Source organism: Tachyglossus aculeatus, chromosome 13 (assembly GCF_015852505.1).
Source record: "Tachyglossus aculeatus isolate mTacAcu1 chromosome 13, mTacAcu1.pri, whole genome shotgun sequence".
Classification (NCBI taxonomy): Eukaryota; Metazoa; Chordata; class Mammalia; order Monotremata; family Tachyglossidae; genus Tachyglossus; species Tachyglossus aculeatus.
In genome coordinates this window covers 5232538-5254793 of record NC_052078.1, presented here as the reverse complement: position 1 = coordinate 5254793, position 22256 = coordinate 5232538, and the positions used below count along the sequence as shown (strand labels likewise).

General features: G+C 47.0%; 1 protein-coding gene across 1 annotated transcript in view; it reads left to right on the top strand.

Moving 5' to 3' along the window:
* Positions 1–22256, top strand: part of KMT2C (lysine methyltransferase 2C) — a 229695-nt gene that overhangs the window by 203734 nt on the left and 3705 nt on the right. The window contains exons 45-60 of the mRNA XM_038755544.1: positions 1399–1611; positions 2671–2835; positions 4161–4302; positions 4520–4667; positions 7849–8027; positions 8182–8324; positions 8689–8941; positions 9384–9523; positions 10414–10521; positions 11727–12846; positions 14647–14783; positions 16641–16783; positions 17086–17254; positions 18475–18591; positions 20665–20738; positions 20986–21094. Coding sequence (XP_038611472.1) covers positions 1399–1611; positions 2671–2835; positions 4161–4302; positions 4520–4667; positions 7849–8027; positions 8182–8324; positions 8689–8941; positions 9384–9523; positions 10414–10521; positions 11727–12846; positions 14647–14783; positions 16641–16783; positions 17086–17254; positions 18475–18591; positions 20665–20738; positions 20986–21094 — 3360 coding nt within the window. The remainder of the gene's footprint in view (positions 1–1398; positions 1612–2670; positions 2836–4160; positions 4303–4519; positions 4668–7848; positions 8028–8181; positions 8325–8688; positions 8942–9383; positions 9524–10413; positions 10522–11726; positions 12847–14646; positions 14784–16640; positions 16784–17085; positions 17255–18474; positions 18592–20664; positions 20739–20985; positions 21095–22256) is intronic.

Sequence of the window (22256 nt, the reverse complement as noted above, 5' to 3'; positions counted from 1 at the left end):
TTTAGTTTTAAAATGGAGATGGTTGGAGTGGTTTGCTTGTGAAATCACCCTCTAGATTATAAAATCATTGTTGGCAGAGAACATCTACCAACTCTGTTATAGTGTACTTTCCCGAGTGCTTAGTATAGTGCTCTGCATACAGTAAGTGCTCAGTAAATCTCATTGATTGATTCATTGAAACAGAACCAGACTCCAGTGTCCTCCCACTAACTATCCTGAGATAGTTTCAATCAGTACTGATCTGGCCACTGAAAGTTAAAAATAAATGTAATTGATCTACCACTGGCCCAGGTTCTTTCCTGGGAAAATCCGTCAGCGGCAAATTCACAGAAGGTGAATTGTTAAGTGAATTGGTGAAAGAATGGTTAGCTTCCCACCCCAATAGGAGCCTTTCCAGGCACTTGGTCTGCGTAAGGATTTTGGTTAGCATTGATGCTACTTTGGAATGATGTTGTCTTGGAGGAAGTTTTGTGATGTGCCGTGGCTTTTTCCGAAAGACAAAAACTAGCATTCGTACAGCTCCCAATCACAGAATCAAGAGACCAGGCCATATACTGTATGTCATTACACATATCAAAACCAAACTCAATAAAGAAACCCATTAGGACCGGCCGAATAGAGTTGAGCACGGAAAGAGAATCCATGTGCAGTTTTATGGATGCGTCTTAAATATCTCTGAATCTGTTGAAACACACCAGGTTAAAAGATTTCATCAACCACATTCCATTTATTACTCTCATCATTAATGTCAAATATTAGCAGACACCCAATTTCCCTCTTTAGTGTGGTCATTCCCTGTACTGCTCCCTCTGTTCCTAGGCTGGAAAAGCAGGCATTCACCTCCAGCCAACACCTCTCGAGTTTTTAAATTCCATGGAAAGCTAAACAGCGATCATAGATATTATGGACAATTATAGATAATAGAAATAGAAATTAGTAAAAGGTTATTAAGCCTCTTTGAGGATCTGGCTCTCTTTTAAACTTCCAGTACAGGGGTATGACTAGGTGTGTTTCGGTCTATCTGAGGTTTGGGCAGGGATCGTGTCTACCAACTCTGTAGTATTGTACATTGTCAAGCACTCAGTACAGTGCTGTGCACCCAGTAAGCACTCGATAAATGGCACTCATCCATTGATATCACACTCCACATACCCTTTTATGCCTGAACATTTATATCTTGGATTCCTTCAATTTCTCCTCAGAGTATGCTCCCCTATGATCTCCGATTCCCTTCTTCCTGACCGTGCACCAAGTAAAAAACTGAGAGGGATGTGCACCTATGAAGGACTTTGATCTAAAATGAAATATTAGGAACATGATTGATTAGATTGGAGTAGCATTAACCACTGATTTGCTTTCCGGTCCACTCTCACTTATTAGCCTTTCTGTTTCCATCAGCAAACTACAGGAAATCAAATTCAAGGCGGCTTTGGGGGTGGTAACAACCCGCTGCAAAAAACTGATGGAGGAAGTGAGACAAAGAAACAACGAAGCAAACGGACTCAGAGGACTGGGGAGAAGGCAGCACCGCGCTCTAAAAAAAGGAAAAAGGATGAAGAGGAAAAGCAGTCTATTTTCTCTAATAATGAGACCTTTGCCCAGTTGAAACAGGTGACTAGTATCAGCTTACCTCAAAGACTTTGAGAAATGAAAGGGTTTTAAAAAGAATCAACACACAGTTCAGCTCAACATATTGTCTTAATTTTATTGTCTCATTTTTTGATAACTCATTTGTTACAGTTCTAGTTATCACGTAAGTGAGAAAATCACGGCATTTGAAGATATCTTGGTAAGTCTACCAACTCTCTTGTACTTTCTTGTGCTCTGCCCACAATAAGTGCTTAATACATACCAATCAATCAGTGGTATTTATTGAGTCTTTACTGTGTGAAGAGTACTATACTAAACACTTGGGAGAGTACAATACAGCAAGAGTTGATAGACATGTTCCCTGCCTGTCAAAATTGCAGTCTAGATCAAATTAGATTGATCTGTCAATTGATTGATTGATCTAATTTGAGCACCAACAACTGTTTTAGAGTGGGCCAGTAATATGGCAAGCATTGGTTTTACTGCGGTAACCAGTGCGATAGCACAGATGCCGTGTCCGGTTTTCACACGTCCTATTTCCCTGCCCTTTGTGGCCCTCAGAATAAGCAGAGGAAATGAGGCTGGGGCCCAGTAATGGTGGCCTGGATCCATTCCATGTCCACCTTCCACGAGTCTTGTAATCTGCTTATCCCTGTCCCCTTAATCAATCAGTCGGTTCTATTAATGGAACGCTTTCTGGTATTTTCTCACAGAATCCAAGTAGGGCCAGGTGTTAGCATCACCCTGATTGGGCTCATCTTGGAGAACAGCAGTGTCTTGGAGCCACAGATAGAAAAAAATAAGAGTAATAGTCATGGTATTAGGACCTTGTGCCCCGGTGTATGCTATTCCAACTAGACACAGATAACCTTTGTAATTTTAAAGGCTTACCAGGAAAGACATGGCCCAGTAAACCTAGTAATCCATTTCAGAAGTTTTTCATTTTTAAAAATCCGTAATTGGATCTTATTGAAATGTATAGGACTTGTTGATTCCTTTAGGAAAAGTCAGTTCTATACCCTTGAATTGATGGTCTTATTTTGCCACGTTGATCACTTTAAAATTATTTTTATTCAATAGCAACTCTCTCTGCTGCCTCTAATGGAACCAATAATTGGCGTGAACTTTGCACATTTTCTTCCCTATGGCGGTGGCCAGTTAAACAGTGGTAATCGACTACTAGGGGCCTTTGGCAGTGCGACCCTGGAAGGAGTTTCAGATTATTATTCTCAGTTGATCTATAAGGTATGTCTTCCATGATACCCACTTGATACATGAATGTACTTGCCCTGACATGGTAGTCTTTTTAAAATATATTACAAAGTTCATTTTTATTATTATTCATAAGGTGCAGCTATAAATGAAAGTGAGTTTCCCGTGAATTCCTTAATTAGTTTTCTCGATCAGACTAGGGGTGCAAATTATGGAAACCATCCATGTTGCAAGTACATCTATAAACTATAAGTAGCACATTTGCGAAATTATGCTAAATGATGAGAGTTGTAATTACAGTTTTCTTAGAACACAAATTCCCAATTCTTTATAAAGTCACTGAGTGCAGCAAGGCATTTCTTAATGAGCATATGATGAGGAATAGATTTTTTTTTCTTCCTCTGTTTGCAGATCCCTAGTCAGGACTGCAAAATCATCTTTAGAAGAATAAAACCCTAGGAAATAATTTCTTAATTTTAAGAGGAAATATGAGAGAATTGGGATATAAGGAAGTTTAACCTCCAAAGAGCCTGTTTAACAAAATAATTTTCGGGAAGCAGTGTCGCCTAAGGATAGAGCAAGGGTCTGGGAGTGGTTCCACCACTTCTCTGCTGTGTGATCTTGGACGAGTTACTTAACTTCTCTGAGCTTTAGTTTCCTCAACTATAAAATGAGGGTTCAGTGCCTGTTCTCCTTTCTACTAAGACTGTGAGCCCTGTGTGAGACAGGGACTGTGTCAGACCTGATTAACCTGTGTCTGTCCCAGCACTTAGGACAGTGCTTGGCTCATAGTAAGTGCTTAACAAATATGATTTTTTTAAAAAGTGTATGTATATTTGTATCTAGACATACACATACATATGTATATGCCTATATACTCATACACTTATTTTTTTAGCCGATATGTACATGACGGCATTTTTTATTAAGCGCTTACGATGTGCAAAGCACTGTTCTAAGCGCTGGGGAGGTTACAAAGTGATCAGGTTGTCCCACAGGGGCTCACAGTCTTAATCCCCATTTTACAGACGAGGTAACTGAGGCACAGAGAAGTGAAGTAACTTGCCCAAAGTCACACAGCTGACAATTGGCAGAGCCGGGATTTGAACCCCTGACCTCCGACTCCAAAGCCCATCTGTCAAGATCCTCAGGGTTGAGCCCAGTAGAAGGATAATAGCCCTCTGCTCACCGTAGGGGATTTTTGCTGTTCATTTAGAAGGAAAGGAAGGTATAAACAAATTACTGGGGGGCCTCGCCTGGGAATCGGGCAGATTCCTCTTCAGACTGTTTTATTGTGTCAGTTGGAATGTCTGTTGCCCTTGGAAAAACTTAATTTTAAACTCTTTCCATTTCTGTAGCAGAATAATTTGAGTAACCCCCCAACGCCCCCGGCTTCTCTCCCTCCGACTCCACCCCCTGTGGCTTGCCAGAAGATGGCAAACGGCTATGCAACCACCGAGGAACTCGCCGGCAAAGCTGGGATGTTGGTGGGCCATGACGGTAAGCAGTGGACTTGGCTGTTTCCGGCCTGGCGTATTTCTCACTGTGGTACCCCTGTGGAAAATATAGGAGCATGGCCAGGAGCAGTGAGGGGGAAAAAAGTTTTGATAAGGGGTAACCTATTCCCCCAGGGCTACACTATTTGCATTTTTTTTTATATATGTATTTGACTGTCACCATAACTGTTTCTGCATATATTCTGTGTTTGCATTTTCAGTTACCAAAGCTCTGGGACCTAAACCATTTCAGCTGCCTTTCAGACCACAGGATGATTTACTAGCCCGGGCCATGGTCCAAGGTCCGAAAACAGTGGATGTTCCAGCTTCACTACCAACACCACCTCATAACAACCAGGAAGAGTTAAGGTAGAAGATGTTTTTTTTTATTGATATATTTACGTTTCTCCTCTGTCCAGGATAGCACTTTTAATTGGTATCATGACAGTGCTAAACAACGTCCCCTTCCTTCCTCTCCCCCTCGTCCCCCTCTCCATCCCTCCATCTTACCTCCTTCCCTTCCCCACAGCACCTGTATATATGTATATATGTTTGTACATATTTATTACTCTATTTATTTATTTTACTTGTACATATCTATTCCATGTATTTTATTTTGTTAGTATGTTTGCTTTTGTTCTCTGTCTTCCCCTTTTAGACTGTGAGCCCACTGTTGGGCAGGGACTGTCTCTATATGTTGCCAATTTGTACTTCCCAAGCACTTAGTACAGTGCTCTGCACATAGTAAGCGCTCAATAAATATGATTGATGATGATGATGATAAACAAGGCCTCATTTCCCATAAGAAATACTGTTAAGGGCATGAATGTCTTCCCAAGAAGTAAAAAAAAAATGAAATAAAAAGAACTGACACAACTCAAATATATAAAAAGCACACAAATAGTTGCAGGATCAATGAGCAGTGTAAATATGTTCCAGTAATAAAATGCTTTGAATGAGATGTTTTTTTGTGTGCTTATCTGAATTCTTAATTTTCCAAGTGTTAGCTTTCACATACTGTTCAGCAAAAAGGCACCGTGTGCTAGCTAACTTACTTGAAAGGTACCATTATTTAGTGCAAGACTGAAATGAGCTTTAATCACTCTGTTCGAGTTGATCAAAATGCCTGTAGCAGGGTAGCCTAGTGGATAGCGTGGCCTTGGGAGTCAGAATAATAATAATAATAGTATTTTTAAGCACTTACAATGTGCCAGGCAATGTACAAAGTGCTGGGTTGGATACAAGCAAATCAGGTTAGACATAGTCCCTGTCCCATAAGGGGCTCACAAGGATCAATCCCCATTTTACAGATGAGGTAACTGAGGCACAGAGAAGTGAAGTGACATACTCAAGGTCACACAGCACACAAGTGATGAAGCCAGGGTTAGAATCTGTGATACCCAGGCCCATGCTCTAGCTGCTACGCTATGCTGCTTCTCCCAGCACAAGGACCTGGGTTCTAATTCCGGTTGCGCTACTTGCCTGCTGCGTGGCCTTGGGCGAGTCACTTAACTTCTCTGTGCCTCAGTTACCTCATCTTTAAAATGGGGATTAAGACTGTGAGCACCATATGGAACATGGACTGCCTCCAACCTGATTGGCTTGTATCTACCCCAGCATTTAGTACAGTGCCTGGCACATAGTAAGCACGTAACAAATACCTTAAGAAAAAAAAGTTTAGAAAGAAAGGAAATACTAATCCTAGGTAAATTTTGCAGCATTACCTCAAACAAAGAGAATTTTGTAAAAAAAATAGACCATAAGCTCCTTGTAGGAAGGGAAAGGTCGACCAACTCTTTTGTATTGTACTCTCCTAAGAGCCAAGAACAGTGCTCTTGCACCCAGGAAGCGCTAAATACCATTGATTGATTGAAGCACTGGCATTAAAAATCTTTAGCGCCATCGTAAGAGTGTTGAAAGAGATTTCTATCAGAGGGTGGCTGTGCAATAGATGAAGCCTAATTCATATATTGGGTTTACCAGCTAGCTCCGTGTTTCTCTTTCTTTGTGATGTACTGGAGAGGAGGTTCAGTAACTGCAAATTGATCAAAAAAAAAAAGAAATACCGGCCTGCTAGAATGACAGATTGTATTAAGTGAACTATCTCTAAAATAGGCAGCTTCAAACAAATTTGATTATGGAACCAAATTTTGAAAAACGAGCAGTGCTCTGAAGTGCTTTATTGCTGGTGAGTGCCTTATCGAATTAGTATGCTCACTGCACAAAAAAAACTGGCATTTTTTTGATACTTAACAAGCATTTTATCAATTTTACAAGCAACAAGCATAGCCTTGAAAAAGAGATGATGGTTCACACAATTTTAAGGAGGTGCACATAAAAGTGAAATATTTTTTCAGGGCTCCTACAGCGTATCAGTGATGAACCAATAATATTCTCCATAAATCTTGATCAATCAATCAATCGTATTTATTGAGCACTTACTGTGTGCAGAGCACTGTACTAAGCGCTTGGGAAGTACAAGTTGGCAACATATAGAGACAGTCCCTACCCAACAGTGGGCTCACAGTCTAGAAGGGGGAGACAGAGAACAAAACCAAACATATTAACAAAATAAAATAGAGTAATAAATATGTACAAACATATACATATATACAGGTGCTGTGGGGAAGGGAAGGAGGTAGGACGAGGGGAGATATCTGAGTGCCTACTATGTGCAGAACACTGTACTAAGAGCTTGGGACAGTACAGTGCAGCAGAATTGGAAGAAACATTCCCTGCACACAACAGGCCTACAGCCTCGAGAGAGAGGCAGACATTGATTTCGTAAATAATTTATAATATATAATTTAAAGATCTGTGCAAGTCACTGTGTTACGGGTTGACTCCCCATATAGATGATCAGATGGAGACTTGTGTTGTGGATTACTGTGTTGTGTAAAGTACTCAATAGTTGAGTGAGTTTCTACCTGTTTTTCCAAAAGGACATGTATCATCATCATCATCATCAATTGTATTTATTGAGCGCTTACTATGTGCAGAGCACTGTACTAAGCACTTGGGAAGTACAAATTGGCAACATATAGAGACAGTCCCTACCCAACAGTGGGCTCACAGTCTAAAAGGGGGAGACAGAGAACAAAACCAAACATACTAACAAAATAAAATAAATAGGATAGATATGTACAAGTTAAATAAATAAATAAATAAATAGAGTAATAAATATGTACAAACATATATACATATATACATATATGTATGTGTTTCTTAAATTAAATGGACTTGTCACTGATTAATGCCAAATCCAAAGATCACCCATTTTGATCTCAAATGTGGATAGTGGGAATTCAGTCAATAAATGGTATTGTTTGAGTGCTTACTGTTTGCAGAGCTCTGTACTAAGTGCTTGGGAGAGTCCATTACAACAGAGTTGGTAGACACATTCCCTGCCCACAAACAGCTTACAGTCTAATGAGGGAGACAGGCGTTAATATAACTAAATTATGGATTATGGAATTATTCATATATGGCTGTTGAGCTTCCTGTCAGTGGGCTTTAGAATTTTGATAAACTGGGAATTTCCTTCCTCCAGGGTACAAGATCACTGTGATGATCGGGACACTCCTGACAGCTTTGTTCCCTCTTCCTCTCCTGAAAGCGTGGTTGGAATGGAAATAAGCCGATATCCAGATTTGTCTTTGGTCAAGGAAGAACCTCCAGAGCCTATTCCATCCCCCATCATTCCGATTCTTCCAAGCAGTACTGGAAAAGGTAAGAGAAAAATCTGTTGTCGGTCTTTTTTTTCTTTTGCCTTCGAAAATACACTGAGATTGATTCATGTCACCTGCGTTAGGTTGCAAAAATCTTGTTTCTCCTTCTTTCATTCATTCAATCGTATTTATTCTTGAATGTGTGTTCCCATCAGGCTCCGAAGCCAGACGCAATGACGTCAAAATGGAGCCCGGGTCAGGCACGTTATTCTTTGGGTCAGCATTTGGACCATCCCCAAATGGCCCCAAGTCCGGCCTCATATCTGTAGCTATTACCCTGCATCCCACAGCTGCTGAGGTAAGGGAGAGAGTCTGGGGGAGGTTTGTCTGGCATTGGCTTTGTTTAAAGTGGATTTTTCCAAATGCGTTTTTCCAATGCTGAGAATGTTCCAAGTACTTTCTCTCCGAGCTTGAAGATGTAACGAGAGGGCTCCTTTTTTTGATATTGAAGCTGTCTTTAATTTAAATGTTGTTCTTCAGAATCTCAATTCCCTACGAATTGAATGTGAGGCTTTTCAAAGTCTGGTTTCTTTTCAATCAGCAGTTAGTCTAGGTGGTTCTTCGTTTATCTATGTGTCAGACCCCCTGTTGGAACTCATCTTGTTCTACTGCATTTCCCCCACCCTTGCACCTTTTAATTCACTGTTTCGTTGTGGCTTTAGAACATTAACGGTGTGGTGGCCGCATTTTCCGACCTCCTGCACGTCCGAATCCCCAACAGCTATGAGGTGAGCAGCACCCCTGATATTCCTTCCTCCATGGGCTTAATAAACAGCCACCGGATGAATCCGGGCTTGGAGTACCGACAGCACTTACTACTGCATGGGCCTCCGGCGGGACCCCTGGGCCACCCGAGGCTGATGGGATCTTACCGACTGAAGCAGCCTAATGGGCCATTTCCTCCCACAAACAATGGTGAGTCCACTCATTCTGCCCTCTTCGGGTTCTGGCCAAAATCTGGCTTCCCCCATTTCTGGTCACTTCTTTTTAAGCTCATGTCCCTTTCGGAAAGAACCAAATTGTCTTCAGGATACCCCTAATGGTGGCACCTTAACGTTTTATTTCTAGTTCGGGTCAAAATCATCTGGATTTGGGGACCTCCCTGACTTTTCTCGATACCTTTTGGCTGCCGGGAGAGAGTTAGTTTAGTAGAAGCTGGCTCCAGGGATTCTAATCCATAGTTAAGTCTTCCACCGCCGAAGCAGACTATGTCTTGTCATCTTACATTCTCGTGTCCGTTGCCAGAGCCCACTTCTAGTGATCCCACCTAACTGGAATCCCGGAAAACACGGCCCCTAAGTCCCTCAGAAATACGCCGCGTTGGCCCTATGTTCTAACCAATGTGTCTGTGCCGTAGGTATAACTGGTTATAAGGATCACCATCAGAACATGGGAGGTCACTCAGCGCTCAGACCGCAGTGGTGTTGTCATTGCAAAGTGGTAATACTTGGGAGTGGCGTGCGGAAATCTTTCAAAGATCTGGCTTCTCTGAAGCAGGTACCTTTCAGTGCAGAGTTATATGTTTTTACCGTTGAAACCGCTACAACGGGTCCCTCAAGAATGTGGGATCTTCTGATTGATCGGGCTCCCGAAATCACCCAAGTTGAATAGGCTGTCAGACGTGTTGGCTTTTTGACAGTGGTTCCTTTCCTAGCGAGAAGTGGCCGAGTCAGTTATTGTGGTCAGAGACACGGCTAAGTCATTTATTGTGTGAAGAAAGGAACGGAGTCAGTTTAGAGACATATCTCAACTATTTCAGTATAGTTTTGCAAAGAACTTTTTGCCTTTAATCAGATTTTAAACATTTGTTTCAGTTCTTTTGACTGCACAGTTTGTTTTTGGTTTTGTTTCTTTTTAGAAAAAAAAAAAGCCAAAAAAAGAGTCCTTGGCTGTATTCCATTCCCACATTAAACACTAATCCTTTTTCGCCTGCATAACATATAATCCTGGCAATGGAAACTGGCGTGGGTTAAATGTGCACGTGCCAAGAAGCTAAATAGCAGTTTTAGATGTTTCAGCTACATAGTGTTAGAACTGTGTGTTCAAAATTTAGTAACATTAAATGTTGCCTTGGAAGTGCACCTCTCAGTAATAAAGTTATAGCTTAGGTTTGCTTGGGCAGTTTTGCCCAGTTTTCAACTGAAGGAACCCGACTTGTGTTTCATGTCCCAACGCATGGTACAAGAATCCGAGATTGGATGCGAGGGGTAATATTTTGAGGGTTGTATTTTATTGCAGGGGAATGTTACTGATGGAAATAAAGGGACCCCAAGATGCATTCCCCATACAGATTATCTCGAATGTCATTTTTAAATGATTGAATTTTATGAATCGCTCCGTGAGAGCAATTTGCTTGTCTGAAATTGCCTCTTCTCTTCGGTTCCCAGGATTCCAGAGAGAGCTCCGATAGAATGGAAAAGGACATTGTCTTCTGTAGTAACAACTGCTTTGTTCTTTACTCAACAACATCCCAAGCAAGGAACTCAGAAAGCAAGGTAAGAATTTGAGCATTTGGTCATATACTAAAGAGCACCTTATTGGTGCTTGTTTTGAGAAAATACCATTGGGAGGAATCCCCGGGGTGTTCTTCCTGCTATTTCACATCACAGTGAAGCTGTCATGTGTGATTTATAATAATTTTATGCCACAAACATTTGTGTTCCCTAACGAGGAGTTGTACACCATTTGTTCTGCATTATGCCTGCATGAAACTCTGAATTAAACATACACAGGGGCAGTGAAGTTAAATTATGCAACTTAATGAAGATCAGATTTTCAAATATTTAGTAATCCGGGAATTGAGTCTTCAGTTCCTGGCTTCCAGTCCTCTTCTCTGGACCCTAAAATTATTCTGCTTTCAGGCCCATTTTCAATCACAACTTTCAATCGCCTTTTGGAGCCCCAAGCTTACCTGGCATAGACTTGATCCAGATGACAATTCTCCTACAGAAAAATCCCCTGCGTCATTTTTGTTTTATTTGGAGACACATGCCCTTTGAAACCTGGCAGTCTGTCCTTAAGTGTGAGGAAAGGTAATACGTTTCTGGGATTCGCAGTTGAATCCCAGAAGCACGTACAGCTTGCCACTGGGTCATCTTTTACCTCTTCCTCTCCCACTCTAGTTCCTCGCAACCTCTTAAAAGGGAAGGTTGTAGGTAAACCTGAGGTTGGGGGCTGGGGAAGGGGTGTTTTTGGTTTGGGGTTTTTGTATGATTTAAACACATGTCAAGAGTTTGGTTGTTTCCAGTAGAAAATTCCTATTCCAGCTCCCGTTGTTCCCCTTCACCCTTGTATGGCACAGTCCCTTTTAGACTGTGAGCCCACTGTTGGGTAGGGACTGTCTCTATATGTTGCCAATTTGTACTTCCCAAGCGCTTAGTACAGTGCTCTGCACATAGTAAGCGCTCAATAAATACGACTGATGATGATGATGATGAAAGAGACCTTTTAGGGGACCTTTTAGGAGTGGGGAGGACTGGGATTGAGGGTGCTGGGGCGACTAGAGTGCCACGTACAGCCGTCCTGCTCACTGCACACAGCTGGGGTCTGCTCCCCCACCCAACCCCGCAGCCCAAACAGGTCCAGAGGGAAGAAGAGCACGGGTGTTGTGGCTGTCGTCCCTGTCTCCTCCCCGTCTCCTTTCTCCCAACCCCGGGCGAGCGGGGAGACACCTCTAAAGCCCTTTCTCTCCGTCCTACAGGACTCGCTTCCCTCCTTACCCCAGTCGCCGATCAGGGAGACGCCGCCCAAAGCGTTCCACCAGTACAGCAACAACATCTCCACCCTAGACGTCCACTGCCTCCCTCAGCTGCAGGAGCAAGCGTCCCCGCCCGCGTCGCCCCCCATCGCCTTCCCCCCGGCTTTCGAAGCGGCCCGAGCGGAGGCGAAGCCGGACGAGCTGAAGGTGACGGTCAAGCTAAAGCCGCGGCTGAGGGCCGTGCACGGCGGCTCGGACGACGGCCGGCCCCTGAGCAAGAAGTGGAGGGGGATGAAGTGGAAGAAGTGGAGCATCCAGATCGTGATCCCCAAGGGGACCTTCAAGCCGCCTGGGGAAGAGGAGATCGACGAGTTTCTGAAGAAACTGGGCACGTCCCTGAAACCCGACCCGGTGCCTAGGGACTACCGCAAATGCTGCTTCTGCCACGAGGAAGGGGACGGGGTCACGGATGGGCCGGCCAGGCTCCTCAACCTGGACCTGGACCTCTGGGTCCATCTGAACTGTGCCCTGTGGTCCACGGAGGTCTACGAGACCCAGGCCGGCGCCTTAATCAACGTGGAGCTGGCGCTGCGGAGGGGCCTGCAGATGAAGTGCGTCTTCTGCCACAAGATGGGAGCCACCAGCGGCTGCCACAGGCTGCGGTGCACCAACATGTATCACTTTACCTGCGCCATTAAAGCACAATGCATGTTTTTCAAGGACAAAACCATGCTCTGCCCCTTGCACAAGCCAAAGGGAGCCCACGAGCAAGAACTCAGCTACTTCGCGGTCTTCAGGCGGGTCTACGTCCAGCGGGACGAGGTGCGGCAGATCGCCAGCATCGTGCAGCGAGGCGAGCGGGACCACACGTTCCGCGTCGGGAGCCTCATCTTCCACACCATCGGCCAGCTGCTGCCGCAGCAGATGCAGGCCTTCCACTCGCCCAAAGCCCTGTTCCCTGTGGGCTACGAGGCCAGCCGGCTCTACTGGAGCACCCGCTACGCCAACCGCCGCTGCCGCTACCTGTGTTCCATCGAGGAGAAGGACGGCCTCCCCGCCTTCGTCATCCGCATCGTGGAGCAGGGCCACGACGACCTGGTCCTCGCCGCCGCATCTCCCAAAGGTAACCCGGCCCTTTCCGGAGGAAGCCCCCTGCGTCCTCGGGGAACCGCCAACAGATTGGTCCCTCTGTCCACGCTGAGCGGCGGTAGCCTTCACTTGGGTGGGAGAGACACACGTGATGACCTGTTTTCCTAACGGCATGGTCGGCGCCTTCCGAAACTGCCAGACTGGGCAGATCCTGGGGGGGGGGTGTTCCGTTTCCAGTCCATCCTTTTGGGGCCCTTGCCCTCTTCTGGCAGGGGGGCTGGACCTAGCTCCTTTCCCCCCCATCGCCCCAGAAAACAGGCCGGGCCCAAGCCGAGTCATCTCGGAAAAAGAAGAGCCGGGGTCACCTCCCGGGAACCATCCGAGCATTTGCTCTGGATCCCGGCGCTCCCGGGACACGACCTCTCTCAGCTGGCTTCGGCCGCCGAGTGTGGCCGTTGATGATCACCACGCAGCGCGGGCAGGGGGGAAGAAATCATTTCGTTGAACAAGAACATTTACTTGGACTCGTTTCTAAGAGTATTTTGAAAAAAAATTCAGGCTGTTCGTTTAGTTTTCTTAAGGCCCGATTCAAGCCTTGCAAAGGTCCATCAGTTGAATTTATTGTTTATCGAAGGCAAACAGTTCCTGCTTTGAGGTTTCCAGGCTAACACCGCAGACGAAACAGATAAACAGGCAAATACATCCAATAATGGAGAAGCAGTGCGGCTTTTTGGAAAGAGCACGGGTTCTAATTCCGGCTCCGCTACGTGTCTGCTGTGTGACCTTGGGCCAGTCACTTAACTTCTGTGTGCCTCAGTTACACCATCTGTAAAATGGGGATGAGTACGAGTCCCATGTGGGACAGGACTGTGTCCAACCTGATTAACTTGTATCTTCCCCAGCACTTAGAACAGTGCCTGGGACATAGTAAGCGCTTAAGACGTACCGTAATTATTGTTGTTGTTATTATTATTATTTACAAGTGGGTTGTGTGGGGAGTGGAAATAGAGAGGGTTGCATCATCATCATCATCAATCGTATTTATTGAGCACTTACTATGTGCAGAGCACTGTACTAAGCGCTTGGGAAGTACAAGTTGGCAACGTATAGAGACAGTCCCTACCCAACAGTGGGCTCACAGTCTAAAAGGGGGAGACAGAGAACAAAACCAAACATACTAACAAAATAAAATAAATAGAATAGATATGTACAAATAAAATAAAATAGATCAATCAATCAATCAATCGTATTTATTGAGCGCTTACTGTGTGCAGAGCACTGTACTACGTGCTTGGGAAGTACAAGTTGGCAACATATAGAGACAGTCCCTACCCAACAGTGGGCTCACAGTCTAAAATTAAATCAGTTAAATCAGTTAATAACATTTATTGGGCGCTTAATGTGTGCAGAGCACTTTGTGTTTCAGAGAGTACAATATAACAACAAACCCTCTGAGCTCCTGCGAGGATTTCTGGGTGTCAGTTGAGTCTGAGTGAGGGGGTGAGGGATCAATATGTGATTAAGGGGAAGGGGCACTTTTGCGGGTATTGTTTCAAACAAGGTAGAAGGCCCTGGCTTGGATTCCCTTTACACTCCACAGTGATAATAAGCCCTCTCTGTTCGCAAACTCTTTTCAGTAACCCGCTCCCCCAGCCGCCCCAATAATAATTGCTGTTACTGCAATTAAGATCATTGAGCTCTCTCCAGAAAGTAATCACAAGCATTTGAATCCTGACTGTTCCTGTGATGGATGCCGTCTCTTGTCTTTCTACAGTACATCTTGTTACACTGTCTGTGTCACCAGGAGTTTAATTCCTTCTTTGTCAACATGCAGGTGTTTGGGATAAAATCTTGGAGCCCGTGGCGTCCGTCAGAAAAGATTCTGAAATGCTCCAGCTCTTCCCTGGGTATCTGAAGGGAGAAGACCTCTTTGGCTTGACAGTCTCCGCCGTGGCCAGAATTGCTGAATCGGTAAGTCCTTTGGCCCGGAACTCAGTTACAGATCAGTGGCCTTTAATCCTGTCCCATTGCCCCTCTCTACCTGGGGATTGAAAATACACTCAGGTAGTAAGGAGTTAGTAAAAACCGACTTCAGACAAGGTTACCAGCGTGCTAAGTAAGACCTGGGAGACTATTGCTAAAATGGAGCAGCATGGCACACAGCACTCGGGAAAGGAGCGGCTTTTTGAGGAGACTTTGTAGGGTTCTGCTTGAGACAAGAAAGCCAGACTCGGAACAGCGAAAGGCGCTGCAGACAACACACACCCACACACACCCACACAAACACCACCCAAAGAGGTACAGTCTTTGTGTGTGCACAGTGTGGGCAGGACTGTGGGGTCCTGCTTTTTATCTTTTCGGCCACACACGCACCGTACCTATAGGTGAATTTGAGAGGGCAGCTCTGCACACTGTAAGCGCTCAATAAATCCCATCAGTGATGATGATGATGGTGATGATTTCATTCATTCAGTCGTATTGAGTGCCTGCTGTGTACAGAGCACTGTACTAAGCACTTGGAAGGTACAATTCAGCAATAAAGAGAGACCGTCCCTGCCCACGCCAGGCTTACAGTAATAGAAGCGGGGAGACAGACGTCAGTACAAGCAAACTGGCGTCAATATAAATAAATAGAATTATAGATATGTACATATATATATATATATATATATACACAAGTGCTGTGGGGCAGGGGGTTAGAGCGAAGGGAGCGAGTCGGGGTGGTGGGCATGGGAAGGGGAGCTGGGGAAAGGGCGCTTAGTCTGGGAAGACTTCTCGGAGGGGGTGAGCCTTCAGTAGGGCTTTGAAGGGGGGACGTGTGACTGGCAGATTTGAGGAAGGAGGGCGATCTGGGCCAGAGGTAGGACATGGGCCAGGGGTCGACGGCGGGACGACGAATATGTTCAAATATGTTGCCAATTTGTACTTCCCAAGCACTTAGTACAGTGCTCTGCACATAGTAAGCGCTCAATAAATACGATTGATGATTGATGATGATGATGACGGGTGAGAACGAGGCCCAGTGAGGAGGTTAGCACCGGAGGAGTGGAGTGTGCAGGCCGGGCTGGAGAAAGAGAGAAGGGAGGTGAGGTAGGAGGGGGCGAGGGGATGGAGAGCTTTGAAGCCGAGAGTGAGGAGTTTTTGCTTGATATGGAGGTTGATAGGCAACCACTGGAGATGTTTGAGGAGGGGTGTGACATGCCCAGAGCATTTCTGTAGAAAGATAATCCAGGCAGCAGGGTGAAGTATGGACTGAAGTGGGAAGAGGCAGGAATGAAATGAGGTCAGAAATGAGGCCGATGCAGTAATCCAGTCGGGAGAGGATGAGTGATTGTAATAATAATAATAATAATAATAATAATGGCATTTATTAAGCGCTCACTATGTGCAAAGCACTGTTCTAAGCGCTGGGGAGGTTACAAGGTCATCAGATTGTCCCACATGGGGCTCACAGTCTTCATCCCCATTTTGCAGATGAGGGAACTGAGGCCCAGAGAAGTTGAGTGACTTGCCCAAAGTCCCACAGCCGACAGTTGGCGGAGCTGGGATTTGAACCCCTGACCTCTGACTCCAAAGCCCGGGCTCTTTCCACTGAGCCACGCTGCTTCTCTACTAGCGTGATAGCAGTTGGATGGATGGATTTCCCGGGACCCGGTCCCGTCCCCCTGTAGCCTGCCGGCCTGTTGTCCCAGTACCCAGGAGGGAATGTCCGAGGCGCTTCCCAGTCAAGCTAACGAGGGGCCGTTCAAGCGCTTAGTACAGTGCTCTGCACACAGTAAGCGCTCAATAAATACGATTGATTGATTGATTGATTTTGCTTCTTTCCAGCTTCCCGGGGTTGAGGCATGCGAGAACTACACCTTCCGCTACGGCCGAAATCCTCTGATGGAACTTCCTCTTGCCATTAACCCTACGGGCTGTGCCCGCTCCGAACCTAAAATGAGTACCCATGTCAAGAGGTTTGTGTTAAGGTATTTTGTTTTAACTTCACATAGTACAGCCCAGGGTTTCTAGGCTTCTTAGTGGTTTTTTTGTTTTTTGTTTTTGTTTTATTTTGTTTTCTTCGTGCTATTGTCCGCCGCTTACAAACCCTGTCGTCCTTGGCTGTGTATGCGCATGCCCCAACCAGAGCAGTCGCTGCGTTGTCTCTGCTAGCCGGCTTTCAGTGTCCGTGTCGGAGGGAACCCGAACCAAGTCGGCCCGCAGCCTTATTCAGAGAGATCTTCAGTTTTCCTTGTATTTTTTTTTTCTGTCTCCTTGCCAACTCCTGCAGACCTCACACCTTGAACAGCACCAGCACCTCCAAATCCTTTCAGAGCACAGTAACGGGAGAACTGAACGCGCCTTACAGTAAACAGTTTGTCCATTCCAAGTCCTCTCAGTACCGTAAAATGAAGACCGAATGGAAGTCCAACGTGTACCTAGCTCGGTCTCGGATTCAGGTGAGTTTGATTTCCCCGGCCACGGCCACACCCGCCCCCGGGAGGAGGCCAGGCGAGAGAATTGGGGTAGACGTCCCAAGACCCCCGTCCAGGGGCGCGGTGAGGCTTGGCATCCAAAGACGTCAGGGGGAGTTGGGAGGCCTTGGCGCAGTGCGGTGGGTTCCGGGGCTAGACTGTGTATAGGATTTGCTTCTAAAGGGCAAGGGGCAGGTAGGGTGGAGTGAAAGATAAAACCCCCTGGAAGGCAGCCTGGGGTCCAACGGGGTTAAGGTGGCCGGGCGGCTCGGGCGTGTGGCCAGGAGAAGCTGCAGGGAAGCTGGCAGAGCTAGGGAAGTGAGGCTGAGAAATCAGGCGGCGTCACACCCGTGGAGGGACAAGGGTTTGGGAGAGTGGCAACTTGTCCCTTTTATGACCAACCCGTGGAGTTGGATTCCTAACGACTCCCCGAAGCCCTTGAGGAACGCCCAGTGTCCGGGACACCGGAGCTGGGGTCCGGGCTGCTTCCCGCTTGTCCTCGTTCCGACGGTGCACTCGGTGCGGCGCTAGAAACCTGGAGCCGGACGGCCTGAACGCCCAGTGGGCCGAGCACCGTTGCCCCCTGGACACCGGGCTCCAGACGTGACCTCAGTGTGAGCAGCCCGGCCTATCAGCGGACCGCACGGTTCGATCAACACCTCCAACACTGGGCGCTCCCGCATCGCCCGGCACCAGATCGGGAGGCCGTGGTGACGTGGACATTCTGCGAGCAGTTGTCTTAAGCTGGGATCAAAAGACTTGTGGCGTTCCAGCTAGAACGACCGCTGCGTAGTACGGTAGCGGCCATTGTGGTTCAGGGAAGACTCGGCGTAGATGGGGAAGAGATCAAGCGCTTAGTACAGTGCTCTGCACCTAGTAAGCGCTCAATAAATACGATTGATGATGATGATCAGTGCCGAAGAGAAACGCATCTGGGTCAGAAGATAACCAACAGCAGGAAGAGACGTTGACGGGAGAAGCCCTTGCCCAGGCACAAGTGGGTGATGGGGCGGTACCCACCGTGGCTGAGAGAGACCAAGCCAAGCAGAACCTGGGTGCCCAACAGATTGATTCGTGAAAGGGAGAGGGGAGCATCAAAGGCGGGCACAGGGGCCAGGCATCGGTCAGTGGGTCTTGGACAGTGCCGACGCCACACACCGTGTGCGCTGGGGTGGCTTTCTGAGCTTTACCGTGTCCTTCCACAGGGTCTGGGCTTATATGCTGCTAGAGACATTGAGAAGCACACCATGGTCATCGAATACATCGGAACCATCATCCGCAATGAAGTCGCAAACAGAAAGGAGAAGCTTTATGAATCGCAGGTAGGCCGCCTTTGGTCCCTCCCGGCCGTGCACCACCTGCCTCTCCGTGCCCAAGCTGCGTCTTCGCCAGGGCTGTTCCGGGAAACAGAGTTCTCAATTGTCTCCTGTCCCATCGTCACCCCCGCCTTTCTTCACAGGCACACCTCCCGAGGTTGGGTAGAGAAGCAGCGTGGCCTAGTGGATAGAGCCCAGGGAGTCCGAAGGACCTGGGTTCGAATCCCAGCCCTGCCACTTGTCTGCTGGGTGACCTTGGGCAAGTCACATCACTTCTCCGGGCCTCAGTTACCTCATCTGTCCAATAGGGAATAAGAGTGTGAGCCCCAGGTGGGACCGGGACCATGTTCAACCTGATTTCCTTGTATCCACCCCAGCGCTTAGGACACTGCACTTAACAAATACCCTGATTATTAGCGTTACTTAAGTACCAGTATCCGATCCCTGCCCCAGACTGAGCATCCGATCTTGGATCGTGGGCCCAAAATCCCAACATTTTGAGAAATGAACATCAGTCGTGGAACTCCTAGCCGGAAGGAGGTTCCGGTGGTTGGTTTCGTGCCCGGTTTGGATGCTGCTGACTTTAAATGATTGACTGGCCAGCGGTTGCCAGTACGCGGTTATGGAAGGTGGTCATAATGGGGCCCCTATCTTTCATGCCCCCGTGTTTTTGCGGGCTAGCCCGAGAGACGGCGGGCAGCGTAGGCAGCCCAGCCCTTTCTGTCGCTCCTCCGTTTCCTACTGGCCTAACGGTGGAAATCAGGGAGTCTGGGGGAGCCGGGGGCCCCGGAGAGCGTCCACGTCTGCCCCAGCCCTGCGAGGGCAGGGCTCTTCATTCGCTCCCACGGCTTCAACTATCACCTCTACGCTGATGACACCCAGATCTACATCTCTGCCCCTGCTCTCTCCCCCTCCCTCCAGGCTCGCATCTCCTCCTGCCTTCAGGACATCTCCATCTGGATGTCCGCCCGCCACCTAAAGCTCAACATGTCGAAGACTGAGCTCCTTGTCTTCCCTCCCAAACCTTGTCCTCTCCCTGACTTTCCCATCTCTGTTGACGGCACTACCATCCTTCCCGTCTCACAAGCCCGCAACCTTGGTGTCATCCTCGACTCCGCTCTCTCATTCACCCCTCACATCCAAGCCGTCACCAAAACCTGCCGGTCTCAGCTCCGCAACATTGCCAAGATCCGCCCTTTCCTCTCCATCCAAACCGCTACCCTGCTAATTCAAGCTCTCATCCTATCCCGTCTGGACTACTGCACTAGCCTTCTCTCTGATCTCCCATCCTCGTGTCTCTCTCCACTTCAATCCATACTTCATGCTGCTGCCCGGATTATCTTTGTCCAGAAACGCTCTGGACATATCACTCCCCTCCTCAAAAACCTCCAATGGCTACCAATCAATCTGCGCATCAGGCAGAAACTCCTCACCCTGGGCTTCAAGGCTCTCCATCACCTCGCCCCCTCCTACCTCACCTCCCTTCTCTCCTTCTACTGCCCAGCCCGCACCCTCCGCTCCTCCACCACTAATCTCCTCACTGTACCTCGCTCTCGCCTGTCCCGCCATCGACCCCCGGCCCACGTCATCCCCCGGGCCTGGAATGCCCTCCCTCTGCCCATCCGCCAAGCTAGCTCTCTTCCTTCCTTCAAGGCCCTGCTGAGAGCTCACCTCCTCCAGGAGGCCTTCCCAGACTGAGCCCCTTCTTTCCTCTCCCCCTCGTCCCCCTCTCCATCCCCCCGCCTTACCGCCTTCCCCTCCCCACAGCACCTGTATATATGTATATATGGTTGTACATATTTATTACTCTGTTTATTTATTTATTTATTTTACTTGTACATTTCTATCCTACTTATTTTATTTTGTTGGTATGTTTGGTTCTGTTCTCTGTCTCCCCCTTTTAGACTGTGAGCCCACTATCGGGTAGGGACTGTCTCTATGTGATGCCAATTTGTACTTCCCAAGCGCTTAGTACAGTGCTCTGCACATAGTAAGCGCTCAATAAATACGATTGATTGATTGATTGATTGAGGACCGCGGGGACTTCTCGTCCAACACCCATTTCTCCTCTGCCCCCAGAATCGCGGTGTGTACATGTTCCGCATCGACAACGACCACGTCATTGACGCCACGCTAACAGGAGGCCCTGCGAGGTGGGTGACCTCACACGCAGCCGTTTCCCCCTTGGCTCTAAAAGGCGGCTGTGGGCGGAGGGGCCGGGAGGACGGTGATTCGCCGGGTGTTTTTAACCGAAAGCCCAACTCTGCCCAAATGAAAGGCCTGAAAAGAAATGCCGTCTGTTGGGTCTGCAGATGAACCGGCTGGCGGGGCCCCCCTCCTCTCCCTCCCCTCCCAGAGGGCTCTTGGAATTAAAATTGTTTCCCACAACTATCGCTGCAGGTATATCAACCATTCGTGTGCACCGAATTGCGTGGCAGAGGTGGTGACATTCGAACGAGGACACAAGATTATCATCAGCTCCAATCGGAGGATCCAGAAAGGGGAGGAGGTAAGGGCTGAAAAAGGGGCGGCCTTTAATTTGTCACTGCTTCCCCGGCCCCCGACGGTGTTACCTGATGGCTCACGAACAAATCTACTGTGGGAAGCGCTAAAATAATGGGCTGAATCGGGTCTGACCCACATCTGTTTTAGAAAGAAATGGGTGTCTGCAGCTCACAGATAGTTTTCTCGTAAGGGAAAACTCACAAGAAGCAGCGTGGCCTAGTTGAAAGAGCACAGGCCCGTGCTTAGGGCGCGGCTCAATCAATCAATCGTATCTATTGAGCGCTTACTGTGTGCAGAGCACTGTACTAAGCGCTTGGGAAGTCCAAGTTGGCAACATCTAGAGACAGTCCCTACCCAACAGTGGGCTCACAGTCTAAAAGGGGGAGAGAGAGAACAAAACCAAACATACTAACAAAATAAAATAGAATAGATATGTACAAGTAAAATAAATAAATAAATAAATAGAATAATAAATATGTACAAACATATATACATATATACAGGTAAATATGTATATATGTATATATACATATATACAGGTATATAGGCTCGACACCCTAGTGTATGTTTGGGTTTGTCGGAGGTGCCAATCGTGTGCCCGCCCCAACCTCCTCACAGCTGATGCTGCACTTTAACATCTTCTAAAGGCAGTAACCTATGGCAGCTGAAAACATGCATACAAACGCACCCACCCCCCCCAATGGATAAGGCCTAGGAGCCTTTATTTTTCTATTTTGTACATATCTCTTCTATTTATTTTATTTTGTTAGTATGTTTGGTTTTGTTCTCTGTCTCCCCCTTTTAGACTGTGAGCCCACTGTTGGGTAGGGACTGTCTCTATATGTTGCCAACTTGGACTTCCCAAGCGCTTAGTCCAGTGCTCTGCACACAGTAAGCGCTCAATAAATACGATTGATTGATTGTACATATTTATTACTCTATCTTGTACATATCTATTCTATTTATTTTATTTTGTTAGTATGTTTGGTTTTGTTCTCTGTCTCCTCCCCCTTTTAGACTGTGAGCCCACTGTTGGATAGGGACTGTCTCTAGATGTCGCCAACTTGGACTTCCCAAGCGCTTAGTACAGTGCTCGGCACACAGTAAGCGCTCAATAAATACGATTGATTGATTGTTTGATAGGAGCAGGAATTTAAGGCAGCTTT